Source organism: Chenopodium quinoa, unplaced genomic scaffold, assembly GCF_001683475.1.
Source record: "Chenopodium quinoa cultivar QQ74 unplaced genomic scaffold, ASM168347v1, whole genome shotgun sequence".
Taxonomy (NCBI): domain Eukaryota; kingdom Viridiplantae; phylum Streptophyta; class Magnoliopsida; order Caryophyllales; family Amaranthaceae; genus Chenopodium; species Chenopodium quinoa.
In genome coordinates, this window is record NW_018745540.1 from 1,804,417 (window position 1) to 1,829,970 (window position 25,554).

At 37.6% G+C, this 25,554-nt stretch overlaps 3 protein-coding genes across 3 annotated transcripts; 1 reads left to right on the forward strand and 2 right to left on the reverse strand.

The window, feature by feature from the left end:
* The first annotated feature begins 308 nt into the window (after positions 1–308).
* Positions 309–3,225, forward strand: LOC110716052 (glucose and ribitol dehydrogenase-like). Its single transcript, XM_021894687.1, has 4 exons — positions 309–531; positions 1,049–1,431; positions 2,507–2,865; positions 3,013–3,225. Exons 1-4 carry the CDS (start codon positions 409–411, stop codon positions 3,033–3,035), a joined length of 888 nt encoding a protein of 295 aa, XP_021750379.1. The 5' UTR covers positions 309–408; the 3' UTR covers positions 3,036–3,225.
* A 2,545-nt stretch (positions 3,226–5,770) lies between these two features.
* Positions 5,771–6,346, reverse strand: LOC110716086. The gene has a single exon (XM_021894720.1). The coding sequence runs from the start codon at positions 6,344–6,346 to the stop codon at positions 5,771–5,773; it is 576 nt and encodes a 191-aa protein (XP_021750412.1).
* Positions 6,347–16,687: 10,341 nt separating this feature from the next.
* On the reverse strand, positions 16,688–17,341 carry LOC110716087 (receptor protein kinase TMK1-like). Its single transcript, XM_021894721.1, has one exon. The coding sequence runs from the start codon at positions 17,339–17,341 to the stop codon at positions 16,688–16,690; it is 654 nt and encodes a 217-aa protein (XP_021750413.1).
* Between the last annotated feature and the right edge of the window lie 8,213 nt (positions 17,342–25,554).

The following is a 25,554-nucleotide window of genomic DNA, read 5'->3' on the forward strand; positions in this document are numbered from 1 at the left end:
TTATGGTAATGTTGCAATATTTTATAAATTAAACTTTCAAAAACATTAATTGTTGCAATTAAAGAAACGGAGAAAACAGATCTTCGTGATCTAACAAGTGACAAATGCATCAAGGCACTACTCCTTTTAATTGAACTACTCTGAGATATGTACTATTTATAAGGATTCTTAATTTTGTTAATGTATTAAAAAAAAGTATGACCGTGGCCAAAAAAGTCTCAAAATCATTAAAACATTTATGACATTGACAACTACCTCTCTATAACATGTTATGTGACATTTGATTATATATTTAGTTAAATAGGTTGTTCTATCTAATTGCTAACAAGGCCTTTCTTTGCTATCTCTTATAAGAGCAATTGATCAGCTACATCGTCATTAGAATATCAAGTAAGAAAACAAGCAAAAATGACGAGCAAAGGCGGAAAATTCCCACCACAAACACAAGATTCTCAACCAGGAAAGCAATATTTGATGAATCCTCTCCCAAAATCTGTCAATCCTCAATATAAACCTTCCAAAAAGCTTCATGTAAGCCATAAATGCATTTTTATGTGCTATTTCTTTTGTTATTTTCCTAATTATATATGTTCAATTTACGTGCATGTATGGTGTTGATTATTAACTATCCCAACGGCAATGGTGATTATGAAAATTAGTGAAGTGAGCAAGTGCAAAGGGCCTGTGAAAATAAGGGGCCACAAATTTTGGTATTTATTATCATAGTATGCAAAGAAAAAATTATGTGGATCAATGATAAATGGTTAAATTGTTGAGTTTGTAATATACTCTTAATCATACTATATTTAATTTTCGGTTTTAACATAAAATATTTTGTTAATAAAAATTATGGCTATCTCTAAAACTATGAATGTATCGCTCAATTATAGAATATTGGCCATGATTATTGTCAATGGCCTAGTAACATTTTTAGCTTCGCCTTTGCCAAACCATTTTGCATGTTTGGAATTTATACATGCATACCTCGACCTTAGCTTATGATCAAAGGATTATCCAATTGTTGTCTATTATTGTATTATGTGTATAGGGAAAGGTAGCATTAGTAACAGGAGGTGATTCGGGGATAGGAAGAGCAGTTTGTTACTATTTTGCACTCGAAGGTGCAACTGTTGCTTTTACATACGTTAAAGGGCCGGAGGATAAAGATACCGATGACGCCTTGGCTTTGATAAGAGAAGCGGCCAAACAAAATGATGCAGGTGAACCTATTGCCATTCCAGCTGATCTCCGCCGGGGCGAAAAGGAATGCAAGTATGTGGTTGATAAGGTGGTTAGCCACTTTGGAGGCATTGATGTCTTAGTGAATAACGCAGGAGTACAATACTATGCTGAGAGAATCGAAGAAATAACAGAGGAACAACTAAGAACGACATTTGAAATCAACTTCTTCGCTAGTTTCTTCTTGGCAAAGTAAGTATTCATTCCATGAGCTAATTACAAGAGTGATCTAGATTAAGAAATAGTTTTTATCGAAATAATAATTTTTTTATATCGAAATAATAATCACTAATTTATTGAATGAATTTTTAAACGAAATCAAAATGGTGTAGTCTTTTGCATAAGTTTTAAGGACATTTGTATTATAAATGGTTATAAATTTATAATACAAGGAAAAAAAAAATGTAATAAAACGACTTATTTAGTCTAATCTATAATAGGAAACGTGTTTCAACATATCAATAATCTAGTTAACTTCCATTTTTATACATTAATAATAGGGAGTTGGGGTATTCTTTAGGACCACTAGCTTAGGTCCACTACCAACAAGTTAATGGTTATACCACGTGTTATTATTCTTATATACGGAGTAAAAATAAAAGCAAATTCAATCCAAACCAAACTTCTAATTTGAATTGTTCTTATTTTAAAATGGATTGCATCGAATCAAATTTTTTTTGAAAAATTAGAATTTTATATCGAATTGGATTGAACCTAATATATTTGGATCAAATACACAAAAACAACCAAACTTTTCTTAGGTCGTAATTTTATTTTAAAAATACACTTCCACTCCCTCAAATTCACTTTAAAAAAAATAGTTATTGATGAATTATTTGTGTTAAACAATCATCAAACCAATTTCTAATTTAATATTTTATGGCATTATCAAAGAAAACTTGAATAAAAGGATTATATACATTCAAATTTTGGATCTAACTATCAGGCCAGGGGTTGATTTGGTAGAAATTCAAATTGAAATGACCTAGAATCCATATTTCAAAATCATATATTTATTCGGATTTGATTGGATTTGATTTCAATGGATGGGGCTCTAACCCAAATCTAACACTTAATAAACACCCCTACGATACCATCCTTGTTAGAAAAGCAATGGAAAACTATCCATATAATAATAAATCTGCAGCAAAACAATCGTTATATGTATAAGACACCCTCCACCATATGACTTCATATCATCATAGTAGGATTTTCAACTCTGTGGTATGTTATGATGCTAACACAATATGATTCCTTACGAACGAAGGCACTCACTAAAGCATATGAAAGAAGGAAGCAGCATTATCAACGCAACCTCCGTCACAGCATACAAGGGTGAGGATACACTACTTGACTACAGCTGCACCAAAGGAGCTCTTGTTAGCTTCACTAGAAGCCTCGGTCTTCAACTCATCAAACGAGAAATTCGAGTAAATGGGGTAGCACCAGGCCCCATTTGGACTTCCCTTCAGGTTGCATCTCTGCCTGTTGAACAGGTTGTGAATTTAGGTTCTTATGCGCCTATGGATAGAGCCGCGGAGCCTTTTGAAGTCGCTCCATCTTTTGTATTTCTTGCAAGCAACGAGTGTTCATCCTATTTCACAGGCCAAGTCCTTCATCCAAATGGTATGCATCATTGAATAATTTTATGTATTTTTGAATTTATTGCCGTCGTCCCATATCGATATAAACATAACTCTTGCAATAAACGAATTGTTGCAAAAATAAGTTTAAGCACAGCACAGCCGCCTAATTAACTAGTTTATGTTTCAGGTGGAGAGATCGTTAACGGATGATTCAAGTACGTCGACTGTCGAGATAATCTAATAAAAAACAGGAGAGGGTACGCCTGTGTCTCCTAAGCTCAAACATCTAATAAATATATGAATGGTAATAAATAATAATCATCCTTGTATTGTAATGTATGCAGAAGCAGATGGTGTTTGCTTTGTTTATATGTTGTGAATATTACTTTGGCTTAGTGTTCGTAATCCTTTTAAACCATCCTTGTAATGTACTCCGTATCTATGTACTTATGTCGTACATGTGTATATATATATATATATATATATACACACGTTTATTTCATGAAATGCCACTGAGCAATTTCAAAATTCACCAAATGCCATGACACTGAGCAATTTCAAAATTCACCAAATGCCATGTAGGTTTTCAAAATTCACCAAATATCATTGACAAATAGCATATTGACACCCCGTGCCATTAATGAGGTCTGGACGTTAGTTGGCCGTTACTGAAAATCTTATTTCATGAAATGCCATTGTGGAGTTTATATATTTCACCAAATGCCATTACTTTTGTAAATATTTACACAAAATACCTGTAAACATACTCATTGTAACGGCTAGTTTGTGTGACCTTTTTTTAATTTTATTTGGGAAAATGTAGCCGTTGCACCCAATTTGGTATATAAATAGTGCACTACACTACTAGATAACAGCCAATCAACGACGGAAAAAATCCGTCGGAAAACCCTGAAATTCCGTCGGAAATGCCCATTTTCGACGGAATTCCGTCGGAAGGCATCGTCGCAATACCTTTTGTAGGAATTTCGGGATATTTCGAGGGAAATTCCGTCGGAAAGGTCCATTCCGACGGATTTTGTTCTATCGGAGTCAGGTTTGACATAATTGGAAAGTTCGTCGCAAGGTTCCGACGGATCATTTCCGTCGGTATGAGTTACCTTCCGACGGAAAATTCCGTCGGAATAAACCACTTCCGGCGGAATTTTCCGTCGGAATCTACTTACTTCCGACGGAAATTTCCGTCGGAAAAGTCATAAAAAAAATAAAAAAAATTCCCCACCCAGACCCACCCCCTCCACCAGCCCACACCACCCACCCCCCTCCCCCCACACAGACCCCTCACACACCCAAACCACCACCCACACATCCCCTACCACCTTAACCCGCCTCTCCACCTCCCTAACTTAACCCACCTCACCATACCCACCTCCCCGAAACCACCACCTCGAAACCCACCTCCCCGGATCCTCCCCGAAACCCAGAAACCACCACCTCCCCGAAACCCACCGAAACCACCTTGAAACCCACCTCCCACCACCTCCCCAAACCCACCACCCACCTCACCGAAACCACCCAAAACAACCACGGAAACCACCAAAAAAACATAAAAAAAATCCATAATTCAACAACACCATAATTCAAAAAAATCAGAAAAATAAACAAGTTAATTAAGAAGAAAAAAGAGACACATACCTAAATTTTGAAAAAAAAAAAAAAAAAAACCGTCTAAATTGGGTTTACAAGGTCAATTCGACCATGAAAACCTTGATTTTCTTGAAAATCTTGAATTTACTTTGAATTGCAACCCAAAAAAACCCAAACTGAAAATGAAAAGAAAGAGGGGAAAAGGAAAGAGAAAGAGGGAAAGAGGAAAGGAAGGAGAGGAAGGAGAAGGAGAGGAAGACGATAGAGTAAGGGCGCCGCCGCCATAGAAGAAGAAGGAAGGTGAAAGAAGGAGAAGGAAAGGAAGGTGAAAGAAGGAGAAGGAAAGGAAGGAGAAAGAGGGGAAGAGGAAAGAACAGAGGAGAGAGAAAGAGAAAAGAGGCGTGAAGGGAGAAAGAGTAGGGTTTTTGATTTTAAACCCGTTTTTGTTTTTTTTCTTTTTCAAAATCCGTCGGAATGGTATATAATTCTGTCGGAAAGTATAGACGGATTTGAAATCCCTCGGAAAACACTTAGCTTCAGACGGAAAATTCTGTCGGAAGCTAAGTGTTTTCCGATGGATTTGAATTCCGTCGGAAATAATCTAAGTTCGTCGGAAAGTTCCGACGGAACTTAAATCCCTCATAAATCACGTTTTTTTTCGACGGATTTTCGTGTCCGTCGGAACACATCCGTCGTAAGTTGCCCTATTTCTAGTAGTGCTAAAACACACATAGTAGATCTTTTTTGCATAATCATGAGCTTCATATCAAACACATCCTCCTCAAAACATGAGTATGCATATGTCAAGGTTCCAAATAAATTTTGCAATTGTGGTAGGAAATATGCAATTAGAATCTCAGAGTCAACATCTAATCCACAAAGGCTGTATTATAAGTGTGATTCATTTGATAGCTTCAAATGGTGCAAGGTTCAGATGCATGAAGAAGGTCAGAGCAGGAGAAGTTGTTATGCAAGGGATGGCTCTGGACAAAGCAATTTCCATGAAGAGTTGAAACAGTTGAAGAAGAAAATCAAGCAACAACAAATTAAAAGTGCTCGATTGTATTATGAAATTAGGGGTACTGATGTGTGTAATAATGGTGATTTTAATGATGAAGTGAACTATTGTAATTGCAATGAAATTTAATAAAGAGGGAAATTAAATCATGTGCCCAAAATATTGCTTGTTGTTCAAATCATGTTCCCAAAAGATTGCTTCCTGTTCAAATTACAAGGCTATGTCAAAAGAAACCAGACAACACAGCACACACTACACTGTTAATGTTCAAAAATGACATGAATAAACTGGTTGTGCATTAAAAACATGAGTGGATATGCATTCATGCTGCTCTCTTTCTTTTCTTCTTGGCTTGAGAGGAGGTGGTTGATGTGCTTGCTTCAGTTGCAGCGCTTTTTTTCCTTGATGCACAAGTCAGCATGTTGTGCCCCAACTCTTTGCATAAGCTGCACTTAACTGTTGAATGCCTCTTCCCTTTCCTTGCTTCATTTGGCCCTCTTCTCCTTTGCTTTTTTGGTCGCCCTGCAGCTCTTTTCACCAATGGTGGTAGTATGTTAGGCAGGTTCAGTGATGGCCATTGAGATGGGTCAGGCATTGGGTGCATATGCTCAACATAAGTGAGCTTGTATGCCTTCCCTTTGAAACAAGAGGCTACAAAGTCTATAGGTTGCAACCTCTGGTGGTAAATCACCCTTAGTGCATGTTTGCATGGGAGTCCAGAATGTTGCCACTTCCCACAACCACAACTGCCAGTGTTCAGCTTGATGGGAAAATGAACATGTTGGTCTATCACCTCAAACTCATCACCACCATAGGGGGTTTCATAGCACAACCTGGACTCATCTGATCTTGTTTGCAGAATCTTGGCTGCATATTCAGTCAGGTTCATATCCCCCATGCTTGCAGCTTTGTCAAACCTTGAGCCAATCCTCTTCATGCCCCATTGCCTTATACCTTCAAAATATTATGCAAAGACATTATTAAAACAAGAAACAGGGGACTTGTCTTATTGTAAGTTGTTATTGAGTGGAAGTGAATACCTTTAAGTATTTTCACAACAGGTAAATCTCTATAGGGCTTGGTGCATGAGTTGAAAGACTCCGCAAAATTTGTTGTGTTATGGTCATAACAAAGTGTAGGATCAAACTTATGTCTTGACCAGATCTCAGTGCAGCTCTCTAAGTATTCGATCAACAGCCTTAAGATTGTACTCTTGAATTTTTTGCATTGCTTTATTGAATACATACTCATTGTATGCATTAGCTGCTATCCAGATAAGCTTATGAAAGGCTGAACCACTGAAACCATTGGCCTTGCAATTCATGTACAGGTGCTGGCAACACACTCTTCTAGTTTCTCTGGGGAATGCTTCATAAATTGTTGTGTCAACACCCTGCAAAGAAAATAGTTTAATGGCTGACAGTTCAACATAAGGAAAAAACAGTAAATCAAATGTCACAAACTAGTTTCCATGTGGCTTACCTTCATTCTATCAGAGATGAAGGTCCAATCATCTTTCCTGCACCCTTCCTTCTCAAAAAGTATTTTCAAATTCCTCATAAAATACCCCCAGCTGTCAACACTCTTAGAACCAACCACTCCATAGGCAATGAGAAAAATCTCATTGTTCCCATCAATCCCAACTGCAGTTAACAATATTCCCTTGAAATGTCCACTTAGATGGGCCCCATCAATGCCAATGAAAGGTCTGCAACCTCTCAAGAATCCCCTAACTTGGGCAGCAAAAGAAAAAAAACAAGCCTTGAATCTTGGAGGCTCAGTTGTAGTAGGTTCATCCCATGTCACAAGAGCATAACTACCTGGGTTAGTCTCTTTCACCATTTCAGCATACCTAGGCAACAGTGAATATGCCTCTCCAAAATGTCCATGGATGATCTCCTTGGACATTGCCCTGACCTTGTACAACAGCCTTTTCTTCACTTCAAGCCTAAACCTTTCCATACAGATTCTCTGTAAAGACTCAACTAGAATGTCAGGATTGGCTTCAATGTCTAACTGCAGATGCCTACACAACCACTCATAACTCACTATTGGGTTTCTTTCCAACCTCCCACAACTTCTGTGCTCCCCTGTCAAACTCTTGATTGCCCTGCTAACCTTATCCATCATTGTGGAGGCATGAATCCTCCAGTAGCAATTCTCTATAGCACACCTTGCTATCAATCTTGTTTTGTCACTCTTTTCAACATAAACAACAAACCCTTCCTGTGCACAATAGTCCTTGAACACATCAAGAAATGATTTTCTGTCTCCAAATATCAACCATGGCTCTAATCTGATGGATCCAAACTCTTGATAGCTCCAAATTTTACCATTCTTATAGGTCTTATATATGGTTGAACTGCCATCAAAGTAATCCTCAAATTGCTTGTTAGGAATGTCATCATGAAGGCAATCCATTTCTGTCTCATCCTCTATGAAGTCAGCAATATTTGCCTCATCATCATCTTCCTCACTGCCAGATAGTATGTAATCATCATCTTCACTATCACCATCACTGCTAGACTCATCAGACCTCTCCTCATTTCCCACAACATCATCTGTTGCTCTGTTCCTTTTTTATCTCCTTAAAGTAACACTTTCCCCCTTTTTTGAAGCACTCTTTTTTGACCTGAATCCCTCAAGTCTTGATCTACCTCCCTTTTTGGCTGAAGTAGATGGTGGAGGTTGGGGTTGAGATACAATTGGTGTTGTCTCTGGTTCAGGTTAAACTGGTGGTGACACTGTTGTTGGTTCAGCAGAAGGTTGGGATGTTTGTGGTTGAGGGGAAGGTTGGGATCTTTGAGTTGGCCTTTTTTTTGTGTGCTTTTCCTTTTCCTATGAGTCATTTTCTTCCTAGAACATGTGGTTTTGGGCTGGTTCATAGGAGAAGTTGCTTTAGAGTGTTTAGGTGGAGTTGAGGGCTTAGTACTTTGTTCTGGCTCAGGCTGAGATGCCCCAGAGCCTCATCAGCTACTTCAGTGTCAAACACTCTAAAATACTCAACATTTGAGTCATCAACATTAACAACAGGAACCTCAACTGCAATTGTAAAATGTTGTTGTTCCCTAAGCTCCCTGGCAGCTTCCTCTTCTTCAGCCATCCTCTAGGCCTTTTCCTGATCTAATCTAGCCTTCTCAGCCAATGCCTTAACCCTTTTTTGCCAACTTGCTTCAGCATCCTTAAACACCAAACTAGGACTATCCTTTTCCTCTAAGAACACTTCTATTGTTTCCATACCTTCATACCACTCCCACATTTTCAGCATTTGACTATCCCCACATAACTCAAACTTTCTATTAGTTCTAGGTGGCAGTACATACAAACTAAAGTATTTAGGGAGGATCACATTTTGCTTCACAGAATCCTCAAACATGTACTCATACAAGTCCATTAGACTAGTTCTGTCAGTATCCTCAATGAATACATCAAAGCCCTGATCTTTGTAATGGTCATTAAGCCACATTGTACTCATCCTATCAACAACAAATGACATATTACTTTACTGACCATCAACACACATCATTCATATCAACGAACACATACCAAGCCAAATATCCTGATCAACTAAAAAAATTTCACTTCTAGGACTCAAATACTGGGAAAAACACAAAACATAACATACCAATACACACATTGCCAGATTCATACACATAACTGAGGTTTTGATCATGATTATTCACAATAATTCACAAAGGTCAATTCAAATAAACACATACACTGATCATTTGAGAAAACCCTAACCCTAACTCAATTTTTGCAAAAATAACCAGAACCAATACGCGAAATGAAGATCGATAGAGAGATTATTACCTTGCGTGCTATCTCCAATCCCTCAGAAAAAAATTCAAAACTATCGATTTCCTTCGACTTCTTCCACTACTTGTGACCGCTTTTTGGTTCGCCCAGAATCAACAACAGCCAAAGCTTGAATCTTGTTGCGAGGGACATTCAGTGGTTACGGTACGCTTCTTCCTTATTCATAAATTTGAAGGTTTGAATGATGGTGAAACCTCGAAGAACAGGGGAGAAGTTAAGGAAGAACAAGGTTGATGAAGAACATTAATATTTGATAATCGAGGAATCAGAGGGTCAGTGTGCTTTATGGCTCCATTAAATACATTAAAGGGCAAAATGGTATTTTCGCAGCAACGGCCAACTAACGTCCAGACCTCATTAATGGCACGGGGTGTCAATGTGCTATTTTTCAATGGCATTTGGTGAATTTTGAAATTGTTTAGTGATATTTCATGAAATAACCGATATATATATATATATATATATATATATATATATATATGTATATATATATATATATATATATGTATATATGTATATATATATATACATATATATATATACATATATATGTATATATATATCTATATATACATATATATATATATATATATATCTATATATATATATATATACATATATATGTATATATATATATATATATATATATATATATATATATATATATAATCAAGATCAGAATCAAGTCCTATAATAGGAACTAGGAATTTGGACTTTTCTCCAAACTAAGCCCAATTGACAAAATAAATACCAAAATTGTTGTGTGGCAAAAGTATTTACCAAACTAAGCTTCCAGGGTAAAACATTGTCTTGGACAACGTTTTATGCCCTGTTTTTTTTTTTATATAAAAAATTCAATTGAAAAACGCTGCTGGGACAGCGTTTTTAGTTGTTGACTTTTTTGAATAAAAATTTTGTAATTTCTGTTTTTTAAAGGATTAATACCATTTTTTAATCCCAACTTTCACCAATTTATTTTTATTAATCCCAACTTTGGATTATTCCTCAATAATCCCGACTTTAACGTGGGTTATCATTCTTCATACCCAAACCGGTCAACAAAAGTCAACAACCTTCTATTGTAGGCTGTTGGACACGTGTCGCCACGTGAGTGGTCCATTTTTTTTTTTACTGAACCAATTTTTTTTTTAAAAAAAAAACAAAAAGAAAAAGAAATTTTTTTTGGATTGGTCTTAAAAAAAACAAAAAAAAAGAAAAAAGAAAAATCTAAACATCCAGCCACGCAGCCACCAGTGGTGGCCCTTCTCCCCTGCAAGCCCCCGAGCCACCTCCTCCCAGCCTCCCGCCGCCGGATTTTGCCACCAAACCAACTTTAACACCTAAAATCGGTCGCCCCCACCCACCTCAACCACACCTTGGAAACCGCCACCGCCCTTCTAACGCCGCCACGATACCTTTTCCGATTCGATTTTCCGCCAACCACAACCAAAACTTCGTTTAAAACCTCTCCAACCATTCGAAACACCCTCCAAACCCCTCCCCACTCCCAAAAACCCCCAACAGCCACTTCGTCACCGTCGAAAACCCTAGCCGCTAGGGTTTCGGGGTAACCGGAGTGGTGGTTGGAAGTTTTCGAAAAGGGGAAGGGTTTTATTGGCGGTTGCGTAGAGGTTTCGGGGGTGGTTGGTCGTTTCAGGGTGAGGGGAAGGGGAGTCGGCGGTTCAGGGGGAGGGGGAGGGGGAAGGTGGTTGGCGCGGCGTTCCGGCTGGGGTCCAGGCAGGGGGTTGAGCTGGTGGGGCAACGTGGAAGGTGGTTGGGCTGGGTGGAATTTTTTTTTTTTTTTTTACCAATTAATTTGTGACACGTGTCACTTTAAAAATAAAAAATAAAATTAACCCATTCAACCGGTAACCGGTTTTTGGGATTGAAGAATGATAACCCACCTTAAAGTTGGGATTATTGAGGAATAATCCAAAGTTGGGATTAATAAAAATAAATTGGTGAAAGTTGGGATTAAAAAACGGCATTAATGGTTTTTTTTTAAATCAAAAGAAAAAAAATTAATAAACACATAAAACGCTGTTTGGGACAGCATTTCTCTGCTGGTCTGCAGCACCAACAGCCACCAGCCTTTGTTCTCTAATTTCTGCCCTGCTTCTCTAATTTCTGCCCCAACACACCACCCCTGCCTTGATTAAGCCACCACAGTCAACCACCACCCCCACCACCAACCCCCACCGTCGACCACCACCTTCCGCCATTTTCGACCACCCTTATGCACTTCAAAACAGTCCAACTACCCCCAAGAACACTTCAACCACCTCCACCACCTGCCCCAACCTTTCCACCACCGTTGACCACCACCCACCACAACCAACAACACTAAAACCACCATGAACCACCACATTAACCACTACGAGCCATCGCTTCTACCCCGTTTCTGATTATGGATCTCAAATGTCTGCTGTTTGATATATATTGGCCTATAAGGATCTATTTTGACTGACATAAGTCCGATTTGGATAAGTAAGGAGACTAAAGTTCAAACTACACACAGATTCATTGAACAAACATGTATTATATTAATAATGTAATCGTTATATACATCATTCTAGAAAATGTTTGTCTACAACAAATAAATCATACAATATTATCCCGACTTATCAATTCGGGCTAAGAGTTCCCTAGCCTAACTGTCGTCCCTCCGTCTACGATGCCGACTGTAATGAGTAATGGTGGTAAATGGGTCTCGGGGCGGTGGGGGGGTGAGCTGGTTAGACGATTTGTCCTCCTGGGTCCATGATATATGTTCATTGAAAACGTTACATACCAAACACCAACACAATAACTGGAATAGCAGTTTAACATAAGGTGGACGATTTAAAGGCAAAGACAGAAAATTTCTAATAACATCCAAAGTAGAAAATGTAAATCATCCAAGTGACCGCAATTTTACAAACTTCAGAAAATCTGGTACAAAATAATCAAAATAACACTACTATATACTACTACTACAACAAATAACAATATAAACTTAGGTCCTACGTCGGTTTAGATGGACAAGTAGTTCGGTTCTGACCCTACTGGTGACAACGACTGCATTTGGTCGGGGGCCGGTTGGTGTCATCCATTACATTGCGTATACGCTTCGACCTTGGACGACCTTTTCCACGAACCATGGTGCTGTCCGGAATGAGTTTAGGGCCTACGTACTGTGCCTACTGTGCCCAGGTTGTCTCGTATGGGATAGGCCAAAACTGTGGTGCATAAGTGTTCGTGTAGGCTGCCGATTGCTGCAAAGGGTCCACCCACGGCCGCTCCGATAGTGAATACGTCGCACAGACTGCTAGAACATGAGAACATGGGAGGTGTAATATCTTCGGTTTGTTGCATGTACACATTCTCAACTGCCAGTTAACAGTATGCTTGTGGCCTCCTTTACTACCAATTCACTCTCCCCTTTCTGTTGTCACTTGGTAAATATGCAAACGACGATTATACGCATCCACACTATGATATTTGGCTTTTGCGCTGTTCTTCTCTAGGGTTGCAATGACCTTTAGGGGGTATGGAAGTCCCTGATCAGACCTAGCCTCAGAAGACACCCTTCTCAAAGTGAAATACCTGTTAACTCTGTGGAAGGTTAACTCGATAAGGGACATGATCGGTAGAAACCGAGCTCCCTTCAACACATTGTTAAATGTTTCCGAAAAGTTTGTAGTACATATCCTATATCTGCGACCATTGTCGTGAAAGAGAGACCACATAGTGAACGGGACTTGAGCAATGTACTCCATGGCCTTGGTACATGCCTCACCAATGAAACACAGATCAGCTTGAAGTTTTCTTTCCTGCCTTTGGTACGCCGCAGCCTTGAACATATCTCTCATGTAGTTACTTCGCACGTGAGTCTTCAAGTTAGAAGCTATGTGGCGGACACAAAACCTGTGATAGGCTCGCGACTGGGTGAATCCAACATTAGGATCATTCATTGCTGCAATGATCCCAGGATGTCGATTAGATATAACACAGAGGCCATCCCATTGCGTGATACGATCCCGAATACAACCTAGGAACCAAGACCAATTGGAAGTGTTTTCCCCTTCAACCACCGCAAATGCTAGAGGAAATACTTAGAAGCTTGCATTAACACTTGTAGAAACCAACAATGTTCCTTTATACTTCCCGTACAAGTGCGTCCTATCGATACAAATAACAGGCATACAATGTTTATAGCCGTCGATACAAGGACCGAAGGGCCAAAACACTCGTTCAAATACTTCCATGTTGCTGTAGTATACACCGTCCACCAAAGCTTTGTGTTTCCATACGACACATGTTCCCGGATTTGACCATAGGAGTGCTTGCATGAACTGCGGAAGTCTGCTGTAAGAACTCTCCCAATCCCCATATATTTCAGCTATAGCTTTCTCCTTGGCATACCACGCTCTCCGATACGGGACATCGAAATGAAATTGCTTGGAGATGAGTTCCTTTATGAATTCAACTTTCAAGGACGGATCTTTCCGCACAAAGGACTTCACTTACTCTGCTATTATGGACAAATCCAAGTGTGGGTGATCAGTAAATAGTACTTCAGTGACACATGTCTCCCGTTGCGGGCCTTTGTACGTGACTATGGTAAAACCACATGAGTGCTCACTGGATTTGGTACCCCGTAGCATCCAACCACATTTCTTCTTGCATCGCAGATGAAGGACACTATCATTCGAGGTCACTGTGGTGTAGAATTGATTCCTCTGTATAGAATACATCTTCACCATTTCTTGAAGCATTTTCTTACTTTCAAAATACATTCCCTTCTCAAATTCTTCCCGGGAACAAACGATGTATGGCTACCCGATTCAGCCCAATATTGATCAACTTCATAGTTCTCGTTTATCTCACTGAACCAAGGTATGGGAGTTCTAACCAAGGGCTCTCCAACTTCCATCTGTGTAGGTTCATCATCCTCCTCTCCATTCTCGTCCTCATCATTTGTTTCCACATACACATCATACACCGACAATTCATTATTCACAATATGATCAAAATGATTTGGCTCATCTCGAGATGTTGATGCTTGAAAATCATCTTGCATAGGCGAATAACTATGCAATTGCATCGGTGAAGGTGCCACGTTGTTCGATGACGAAGGATCGGGCTAGCTCAACATTGTCACACATCGCCCCGCATGTACTGGTGAAGCTATATGCAATGAGAACTTAACGGCATGTGAAATTGATCGTCCTGCAGCATTCGACTGAAAGATCCAATCCCATATTCATTCAGATGGAATGTGGTTTGAGGGCAATTGGAAGGACGCGGTGTTGTAATCAGAGACATATGTAGCTTGTTGTTCTGGCCGAGTACTTTGTTGGGTACATATAGGCACCATTTCTACATATATCTCATTGGGAACACCCTTCATTGCAACAATGCTCCTCAAAGCTTTCAAATGTCTGTTCGTAGAAACATGTAACACTTGAACCCGATGGCCAGTATCAAACCTCATTTTAATGTTAAGTTTGACATTCATTGGGTTTGAACCAGTACTACTATGAACCTCGTTCATCAAATCATTGATTGTCATGTTCGGTTCAAGTGTTAGTGGTTTCATATTTCCTCCACTATACTCAACATTTGATCTAACGCACAGAATAATTTCACCTCCCCACCGGCATAACAACACAACATTTTGTCCAGCCATATTCTACATAACAACCAAAACACATTTTACTTAAAGACGTTAAACCATCCCTAAATCACCACAATCAAACAAAAAATGTTTACATACTTTACAAAATAACTACTAAGAACCCCTAAATCACCATTATTACACAACAATGTAGGTTATGACAATTGTTCAAAAACTAATAATTATCAACCATTATCAACAATTTTCAACATAACCAACAACAACAATTCAACATTATCCAAACTATTATCAACACTACCAATATCAACACTAACAATATCAACACTAACAATTCAACAATTACCAACACTAACAATTCAACAATACCAACACTAACAAGTCAACATTATTAATACTAACAACTCAACATTATCAAGATTTTAACCACAATTCCAAAAAATTAGAAACCACCAACATAAACCCTAGTATTTAAAAAACAAAGAGAGATTGAGTAAATACCGATTTCGGGGTGGGGGGAGGCTAGGTTTGGTGGGCTTCCGGCGTCCGGTCGTCGGAGTGCGATGGTGGAGGTGGCGGCGGCGGCCTTAACGGAGGAGCACAAGTATGAGAGAGAGAGAGGGATTAAGTTAGGGAGTTTGGGAATGAAGAAGTTTAGGAATGAAGAAGGGAGGAAACGCTGCCTGTTGCAGCCTGTTATACGGGTGTTGCAGAAAAATAAAAACGCAAGAAACGCTGTCTGAGACAACGTTTCATTAACAACCATAAACGCTGTCTCAGACAACGTTTATTGTTGAACAGTAAACGCTGTCTCATACAGCGTTTATTGTTCAACAATATACTCTTTTTTTTCTTTTAATAAAAATATTTTTACAAATTGGTAATTACAAAATTTTTTATAAAATAAAGTCAAAAGGTAAAACGCTGTCCCAGATAGCATTTTACAAATTGATTTTTTTTTTAAAAAAAAAACCAGGGCATAAAACGCTGTCCGAGACAGCGTTTTATTCCTGAAGCTTAGTTTGGTAAATACTTTTGCCACGCAACCATTTTCGTAAATATTTTGCAAATATGACTTAGTTTGGGAAAACGTCCTAGGAATTTCAATCCCCCGACTTGTGTTTCACCCGCATTTTTCAATTTCATTAAGGGCATTTTGGTAATTTTGCCCCCTTCTTTTTCATGCGCCGCATCATTTTCTTTCTCTCTCTTCTTCCGCATTTTCTCTCTCTACCTTCTAATTCTCTAAAGGGAAATTATCAATGATACCCCCCGGGTTTTGACTTCTATCAATGATACACATCATTAAACTTTCATTATCACCGGTACACCTAAACTTTTTCTAAATACCTACCGTGACCTTGACCGTTAACTAAACGTTAATGAATCCACAGCAACCGGGTCCTTAAACATTGGCAATCTGGCATTGGCCCTTGAAGCATATTATTGGTCAAGTTCACAACAGCTAGAGACTCTAAACTCATCAAAGACGGCGGAATAACTCCAGTAAATTTATTATCCCTAAGGCTTAACACCTGAAGATCCTTCAATCCTGAAAAATCAGGCAATGGACTAGAAAATGCATTCTGATGCAACCAAACTTCCTTCAAAGCAGTCATGTTCTGAATCACATCAATCCTCCCATTAAGCCTGCCACACTTTTCTGCCCATTAACCCACAATGAGTGAATTTGAAACCCATCAAAGCTCCTAGGCAATCCTTTTCCAAATTATTGAAGCTCAAATGCAAATGCACCAAACCCAGAAACGAATCAAGCCCGAAAAAAATCAGGTATTACCCCAGTCACATTAGCAGAATTAGCAGAAAAATTCTGAAGTGTTGAGCATCTTTCAAGGATTCAGGAATTTCCCAACCCTCAAAAGGGTTATTATCAAGATCAACAGATTGAAGTACAGACAACCCAGTAAACAAATCACTAGGAATTGAACTAAAATTATTATTACTAATCATTAAAACATGCAATGAACTTAATCCACTAAAACTAGGAAAAGGGCCTGAAAATTTATTCCATTGAACTTCTAACCTTTCAAGAGAAGTTAAAGAAGAAAGACTAGCAGGGAGAGTACCTTCCAAGTTCTGGTGCCCAATTTGAATCTGGGTCACTTTTTTTTCCTGGTTACAACCCACATGGGTCCATTTACAGGGATCTGGGTCGGACCATCCAAGTGATTCGGGTGGGTTATTAAAGTTCTTCCTCAAAGCTAACATAACTGAAGCATCATCTGAACTTGCTTCAGAGAAAACTGCAATATTACAGAAAATGGAAGGGAAATTTGGAGGGAAATTAACCTTTAAAACGCTGAACAGAGCTTCATTAACGTTTAGTGAATGGTCAAGGTCATGGTAGGTATTTAGGGAAAAGTTTAAGTGTACCGGTGATAATGAAAGTTTAATGATATGTATCTTTGATAAAAGCCAATACCTGAGGGGTATCATTGATGATTTCCCTTCTCTAAATGACAATTTTGTTCTTCGATTTCGCTAATCAATTTCTTCGATTCGGTCATCTCTTTTGACAAATTCTTCGATTTCTTTCTTCACGTTGTTGTATATGGCATGATTCCATCATTTCTACAGGTAATTTTTTTTATTTGTGTTTTTTTATTGAGTTTTTGTTTCTATTTATTAGGGTTTTTTTCTATTCTTTTTGGAATATACAGTTCTTTGATTCTGTATGATTGAGTTTGTTTGGGTTATTGATTCGATTACTATTTGTGCTCTTTAGTCAATTTCGTTTATTAGTTTTTATTTAGTCAGTTAGGTTTTGTGTTCTTTACTGAATTTGGGTTGAGTATGATACAATTTTTATTTTTTTTGGTCATTTCAACGAGGTTTTGGTTGTGTCTTCTCACGATTTGTTACAGTTTATAAAACGTACTTTATTGCGGTTTATTTCTGATTTTCTTTGATTGGAATTATTAAATTTTAATTTTGTTTTGTGTTTTTCTCAATTTAGGCTTTTCTTTCATATGCTTGAATGAATCAAGTATTTTTCTTTTTAAATTTAAGTTGTTTTCTTTGAGTTTTTGAGTGAATTTCAGGAATTGATTTTGTTTGTATACTTTAGTGTTAATTGATTTACTTTTTAGTTGATTTGATATACATTTTAGTTAATTTGATTTACTTTTAAACGATTGCTTGCACTTTGCTTTTCTGTACAAAACTGGAGTAAGTGGAATCAATGACGAGAGTAAAGGAGAAAGCAGCAGCAAAACCATCCTACAGTTGCTGCTGAAAGTGGCAGCAACAATCCTAAATCTAACTTTAAAGATGAAGAAGTGGGTTGTTCCCCACGGACAGCAGTCATAAACTATTTGATTGTTGATACACTTTTGAGATTATTGTATTTACTTTTGAGTTTTTCTATTTTACTTTTGAGTTAATATTCTACCCCGAGTGAAATTATTTATCTGGAGGGCTTGCAAGGGGCCATTACCTACTGTGCAGGGTATGAGAAGGAAGGGGATGGAAGTTGATTCGATATGTAGCATAAGTTCTACGCTTGCAATATGTTTCTGTACAATCCTGATGAAATTATGATAGTCAGTAGCTCACTGTTACTCTATTACTCTAATTAGTTAGCCTCTGTCATTCTTTATTATGTGTTATTTGATGTTGAAAGTGCTCTCAATCTCCTCCCTGATGCTGCAATTTTTGCTCATCACTGTTTTGTAATGCTGCCAGCGCTTCATCTCATTGATCTTGATGCTCCTTTGATTTTGTTTTTCTATGCTTCACTTCCGTGCAGGATATGGTTGTTAATCTTTGGCAACAAAATATTTTAATGAATTTGTTTCAATACTTTCTTTTGTCAGTCTTCACAAACCAAAAACAACCATACATGAAACACTACTAATATGCTCATGTCTTAGCGCTCGCTATGGATCATACTTTCTTCAATTTATCATGAATCATAGTTGTCTTATTTAAATCTCTGTTCATTTTTTGTATTTACCCCACTATACCTATGCTTATGTACGATATTTTTACGCTCGTGCTCTTGTGAAGGGGAATGAGGATTATGAACACCATTTAACTTGTAAATGCGGGTGCAGTGAGAAGTTGATAGTTAGCACCACTATAGATCACGAGGTTGCAGTTTTGTGTCTCTTTTGGTTATGTTTCATTTTTCATTGATTTTAGCTGCTACATTCTTATTATTTTTTGTTTACTTTTAGTGCTTCTTTATTTACTTTTCAATTAGAATCATCTACTTTTAATTAGCTCAATTGGGAAATTGTTAATTTCTTAGTTTTTTATTATGCTCAGTCTGTTCTCTTTGTTAGTATGCTTAGTCTGCTTGTATGTGATTATGTACAAGTTGGCTAGTCTACTTTTTAAGTATGCTTGATTAAATTGCTTGTTCTGATGTGCTTAATCTGCCTCATTTCAGGAAATTTTTCCCCAATGCTGATACTGAAATTGCTTGTATGCTAGGCAACTATTTTCCTAAATTTTTTCAACCAGAACATGGATAGTATGAAGTTGCATGGAGGAGTTTTAAATCAGGGTAGTGGTTGAGTGCTGCTGCCTTGCCAAGGCTGCTGCTGCAGCTGCTGCCCTGCCACGGCTACTGCTGCAGCTGCTACCCTGCCCTCTCAAGTTTCCATTTGTAGATTCTCATGAAACATGGATCACTCGTCTCTCTAGAACCTCCAAGGCTTCTAAACTGGAAATTTCATATGGTCTTAGCAACTGATTTTGAAGTTGCTGATGTTGTCTTTGCTCATTTTATTATTATCAACTTTATATACACTAGCCTACTAGCTCAAGAGGTAGAGCATTGTGCAAATGCACAAAAGATGTGGATTCGAATCCCACATAGATTCATTTGTATTTACTTTAAGAGATATTTTATTTATTACTTCAACTTATTTTGTATCTACTTTTATTACTTATAAACTCAAGCTCACTTATCCAAGGATTAAAGGTTGACAGAAGGTTCTATCACTTATACTAGATATTTAAGCATTCATAGCAATTAGAGACCGTCAATAAGCATTTCTTCATAGCAATTTCCTTATTTCAAAAGTAGAAAAAGTGAATTTCATTTATATTTACTTTAATAAATATTTTATTTACTTTAACTTATTTTGTTTCTACTTTTATTACTAGAAACTCATGGTCACTTATCTAAGGATTAAAGATATAAACATGTTGGTAAACTAATACCCTGCTTTCTCTTTTTAGCAATGTGCACCCTAGGCTGAATAGTTGTGAGTAGATATAATTACTTTTAAGTAAATACTATTTACTTTTGATTTACTTTTTAGCTATTTTGATATACTTTTGAGATGTTTTGAATTACTTTAAAATGTTTTGTATTTACTTTTAGAGGTAACATATGTAGGAATCGAACCTACATCTCTATGCATCCGCATAGTGCTCTTCCACTTGAGCTAATAGGTTTACTTTAGAGTCTTTTTTATTCACTTTAAATGCTTTTTTATTTACTTTAGACAACTACTATAGGAATCTACATTTTCCAATCTTATTCATCTTTTGTATTTTCAAACCCAATGTAAACCAAGATGAGCTATTAACAACCACACTAACGTGAGAATTCCCCGCCTTTGCTTTATTGCACGCCATGGGACTTGGGTGAGCAAAGCATAGCAGCATCACATAACAGCTCTACCCAAGCCTTGCATGTTATCTCCCATTGAATGTCACCGAATGTTTTTAGATGCTTTGTGAGAAAACAAGCATCTAGAGCAATTCCAGTTCCTGCAATCCAGTTCACCTCATCTGTTTTTGATTTATTTACTTTTGAGTGTTTTTTATTTATTTTTGAGTGTTTTTCATTTACTTCAATGATGTTTAATTTACTTCGAGCGTTTTTCATTTAGTTTTGGAGGCAACCGATGTAGGAATTGAGCCTACATCCCCTATGCATTTGCATAGTGCTCTACCACTTGAACTAATAGGATTTAGTACACCTAGTAACAATCTAAAGCATAATCGATAATCTAACTATTAAATGTCCATCTGAGCTCAGCAGCTCGTGCTCATTATTACTCCATGTGAGCACCATTTCTCATTTAAGATCGCAACATCAGTATTAATCTTCACTACACCAGTATGGGGACGGTTCCAGGTTGTAGCATGCCTTGGCACACCCTTAGCCACTCTCCCAAACACTACAGCAGAATACACCTTATAATTAGCCACATACCTCATAAGAGAATTATAGCTTACACAAAAATATTAAGATTCACAAGAATTATAGCTTACATAAAAATTAGTGTTCTACAATTTATTGTTGGCTTGATATCCGGGTCAAGAACAATCCTCTTCTTAGTGTCAAAATTATTTAAATCTTGTATATCACCAAGTATATAGTATGATAAACCTCAAGGAGCGATAGGAAAATGCTTTTGACATAGAAGGTTGCCCTTCCAATGATTAAGTAGCTTCCCCAACAACTGGAACTTGCATGAAGAGGTACTGCAATCACAAAAATTCAAGAATCACAAGCTTTATACCCGACAGATTAGATCTTAAAAACACGTATATATATACTAGTGTATGTACCTCAAAGGATTTGCCAGATTTTTCAAACTCAAGCATGCTGAGAGCGACTTCACAACTCTGTGAGACTATAGGCTTAGGGTCCTTGGCGAATCCTCACACCCAAATTAGGCTAGCATATTGTCACGACCCACGCATCCCACCCCTCACTAGGGTCATTGGGCAGCAAGCAACAATCTTGGCCTAGGGGCTTGCCCTTGGTGCCCAGCAGAGCACCTCTCCCTATAGAGCTTTATTTAGCTCAGGTGTTGTATCCCTAGTGAACACCCAAGTGACAGTAACACAATAATGGGCCATTTGGGGGCCCAAATGAAGTCCGATTGAGCCCAAATTTGGGGGACCGCCGTTTTCAGGCCCAATGAACATCATGGTGGTGTTGGATTTCGAAGATGAAGCCTGGAAGATTCCAGAATATTCAAGGAGGCTCGGGATACACTTAGAAGCTTTTAGAACCTCCTAGGTTATCCTTGAATAATCTGTAAATACTAGAATTGTATAGAGCAATCTAGAACTTTGTACATAGGAGGAATGTACTCAAGAATTGTATAGAAAACTCTAGAAAGAATAGGATCTAGAACCCTCCATTTGAGGAGGTTAGTGAAGGTTCTAGGCCATGCTTAGAGCCCTATAAATAGGGGACTTAGCCTTCATTTGGAGGCATCTCAGAAACACTTGTACACACTCTTTCTCAAGCAACCAAAAAGCATTCATAGTTAATATTCTCTTGTATTCTCACATTCTCTTAGCTTTCGTTGCACACTCTTGCTTAAAAAGCAGTTCGGGGTTAAGCCTTGACTAGCATCCAAGGGAGGGAAGTTAGTGGGCTAGCGTGCTCAAGACTAGGGGAATTAGTCAGCACGTGACAATATGCTTACTTTAAGAGAGGATTAGTTTACTTTTAGATACATATAGTTTACTTTATGAGATATATACTTTCATGGACATAGGTATGAGACCCAGCACAAGAATATTGTACATGAAGTCAGAAGTAAATAGCTTAAGTTAGCATCTAGGCTTGCGAACCTTTAAACCAGCCATCAAAACAAGCTCACAGAGGGAAAATATTTACTCTTACCTGATTGGAAAATAAAGCAAAGCGTAAAGACCTAGATGAAGGACCATATATATCTATTTTTGAAATTGATTAAACAATAGGATTCATTGAGGCATTTTGTCAAACACTTAGTGTGCATTAAGAAATCAACAACAAAATTGAATAATCAAAATTAATTCAATGTAAAGTAAAAAAAAAGACAAATTCAGGCATGAAAATCTCACTAGTGTTTAGAATCGAGCTCCAAATCATAAGCTAAAAACATTCAAAAAATCATAAGCCAAGAGATACTTTCAGATCTAGGTGTTTAGAAATTCTAGCAACAAAATTAATCGTATAATCATTCATAACCACAAAAGCTCTAATTTCACTATAAAGAATCCTAATTTGACAAAATAATTAACGATAAACCATAGATAGTGAAATTGAAATTCGTGATTCAAAAAAGAGGAAAACAAACATCTTACCTCAGAAGCTGCTTCAATGGAGTACAGAAAGCTCGAAAACCGCTTCAATGGAGTAGAGAAAGCTCGAAATCCGCTTCAATGGAGGTAGCTAGGAAGTTCAGTGCGCTTGAGGAAAGAGAAATGACAGAAAGTGCTGAATTAATCTGGGCCGCTCATCAAGCGCGCATCTAAGTTAGATCCAATGGCCCTAATTAGTTCCTAATTCCTATTATACAAGAGGTTCTCATTATAAATCGCGGTCCTATGTATATATATATATATATATATATATATATATATATATATATATATACTTACTATAGGACGCTTACCTAGCCAACGCTTAGATCCGGCTCTACCCAACCTTTTCTGGTTCACTCCAACATTCCCCACTTGTCCAACTTTTGCTGAGCAGTTTTTGGATATCAAACAAACCTCCCCAGAAGGTAATTTTAATGTGGCCTCCCTTCTTTTGCAATCAGTTTCGCTACAACACCCGCTGCTCTAGCTAATTGTCCACCCCTTCCAAGTGTGATTTCTATGTTATGTATGGCCGTGCCTAAGGGCATAACGGTCAAAGGTAGGGCATTTCCCATTTTTATAGGACTTATGTACCATAAACAATAGTATCCACACCCCTTATGTGAGAACTCTAAGCTATATGAGAACATACCTAGACCATTAATCAAATTGAATCTAACCATCCAAAAAAAAACATAGTAATGGCATTTTCGTAATTTCTTGAATTTGAATTACACCTCCTTCTCTTTTTGCTATTCTTCTTGGCTTTCATGTTCAACATCTCTTTCTCCTCAAACTTTCAAACCTCTTGTCTTTCTCTCTCCTCAAATTCCAAAATTGAACACAAATTGCTGCAAATTGAAGAATTTTTGTTCAAATTTCGCATAAACAACCTAAATTGCTCAAATCAGGTACGTTTTTTTCGATTTTGTTCAAATTTTCATGAAAAACGCATGATGTTCAAGTAGATTTTGCAATTTTTTGATTTGATTTTTGCGATTTTAGTTTTTGCGATATTTGTGATTTTATTTATGCGATTTTCTGATTGATTTCCATGAATTTCGCATGAGTTAAGATCGATTTTTCATTTTTCATATTTTTATTTTCATTTATTTTCGGCAATTTTAGGGTTCAAAGTTTGGCGATTTTAGGGCTGGAATTTCAGCGATTTTAGTGTTCGATTTCAACAATATTAGGTATTTCAGCGCTACTCTTGATTATTATTGTTTGATTTTTTTTCTTCATTTTACCATTATTTTGTGCGATTTATGTGTGGTTTTGTTGGGCGATTTTCGTGCCATTTTTTTGATTGTTGGTGTCGTTGTTGTTGTGCTCGACAGTCAAGTAATGTAGATTGAATTAAGGATAATTGGTGTCGTTGTTGTTGTGTTTTTTTCTTGTTCATGGTAATGGTCTCCCAGGTTTTCTGTGGTCTTTCATTGTGGTTGTTGTGGTTATACCTTATTAGGATTCTGCTAACTGCAATGGTGGCAAGTGGATCATCCGATTCAAGTAGGCTGTTTCTGGGCGCTTCTAGGAAGACCTGGTCAGTGGTTCATATTTTTAGTTGTAAATCTTGTCTAATAATCTGATATCCTAGTTTAGCTGTTTAGCTGTTTGAATCGTCTGATGATTGAATGTTATGGATGTTGCTCTGGTCCTTTTGGACATACCTTGTATGGGGAAGGGATAGTATTGGAGATCTTGCTCTATGAAACAAGCAGATTGCAATTTGAAATATTTGTGACTTTGTCCCAACAACTTTTATTAAGTATATTTCATAATTTTACTAAAAGTCTAATTTGTTAGTTTTAGAAAGAGTGAGATTTCAATTGAAAGAATTCCAGCTTTTTCTGAAGTGGAATGTAGTTTTTGAGGTAAATAACTCTGCATAATGCTTTCAACTTTTCAAGTGTCGCTTGTTGTGGCTGTTAAAGTAGTATGAAATATAGATATAAATTTTGATTTCTGAAGGTATTGTACGCTTTGCTTGCTTTTGTTTATATTGATAGAAGAAACCTTATTTCATTCTATCAAATAAACCTCACTGTAGTAGTTTTTTTCTCTTTTGATTTGTGAGCAGTTCAAGATATACTTGCAAGAGAATGACCACGCTACTGCTATAACTCAAATTTAAGTTATGATGGGCTGCACTGACTTCACTACAGAATTCCTTTCACTTGCAGCACATGAAGCTGTTGCATGTCGTGCATGATCTCCTCAACTTCTACACATTAGGATAACCAATGCTAGTAGCTGAGATAGTTGTGATCCGCACCACTCTGGCAATCCTTGTTCAAGAATCTGGTCATGAGCTTGATAAACTGAAATATATGAAGAGAGCCCAAACTGGGATGACTGAGCTAGGGCCTGATAATTTCTTTGGGAAAGGCGAGGTTGGAAGGTGAGAACGAAACTGGATTGCAGCAAAAGCATGGAATTCAGGGACACGAGCAGGGGTGGAAGAAAGTTATGAATTATGTGAAGAATTTTTTTACTTTGGCAGCTAAATTCTATGATGTTAAGATTGACAGGGAAACAGAAGGAAACAACTAACTATTTAACAAATGAATGATTAATGAAATGTTTTCTCACTT

Bases quoted from the DNA above. Each gene is read 5' to 3' on its own strand.
- LOC110716086 (XM_021894720.1), bottom strand. From the start codon at position 6,346: ATGGGGGATATGAACCTGACTGAATATGCAGCCAAGATTCTGCAAACA.
- LOC110716052 (XM_021894687.1), top strand. From the start codon at position 409: ATGACGAGCAAAGGCGGAAAATTCCCACCACAAACACAAGATTCTCAA. The intron at 532-1,048 runs GTAAGCCATAAA...TTATGTGTATAG, and splicing joins AACCTTCCAAAAAGCTTCAT to GGAAAGGTAGCATTAGTAAC. The intron at 1,432-2,506 runs GTAAGTATTCAT...TTACGAACGAAG, and splicing joins GCTAGTTTCTTCTTGGCAAA to GCACTCACTAAAGCATATGA.
- LOC110716087 (XM_021894721.1), bottom strand. From the start codon at position 17,341: ATGATACCCCTCAGGTATTGGCTTTTATCAAAGATACATATCATTAAA.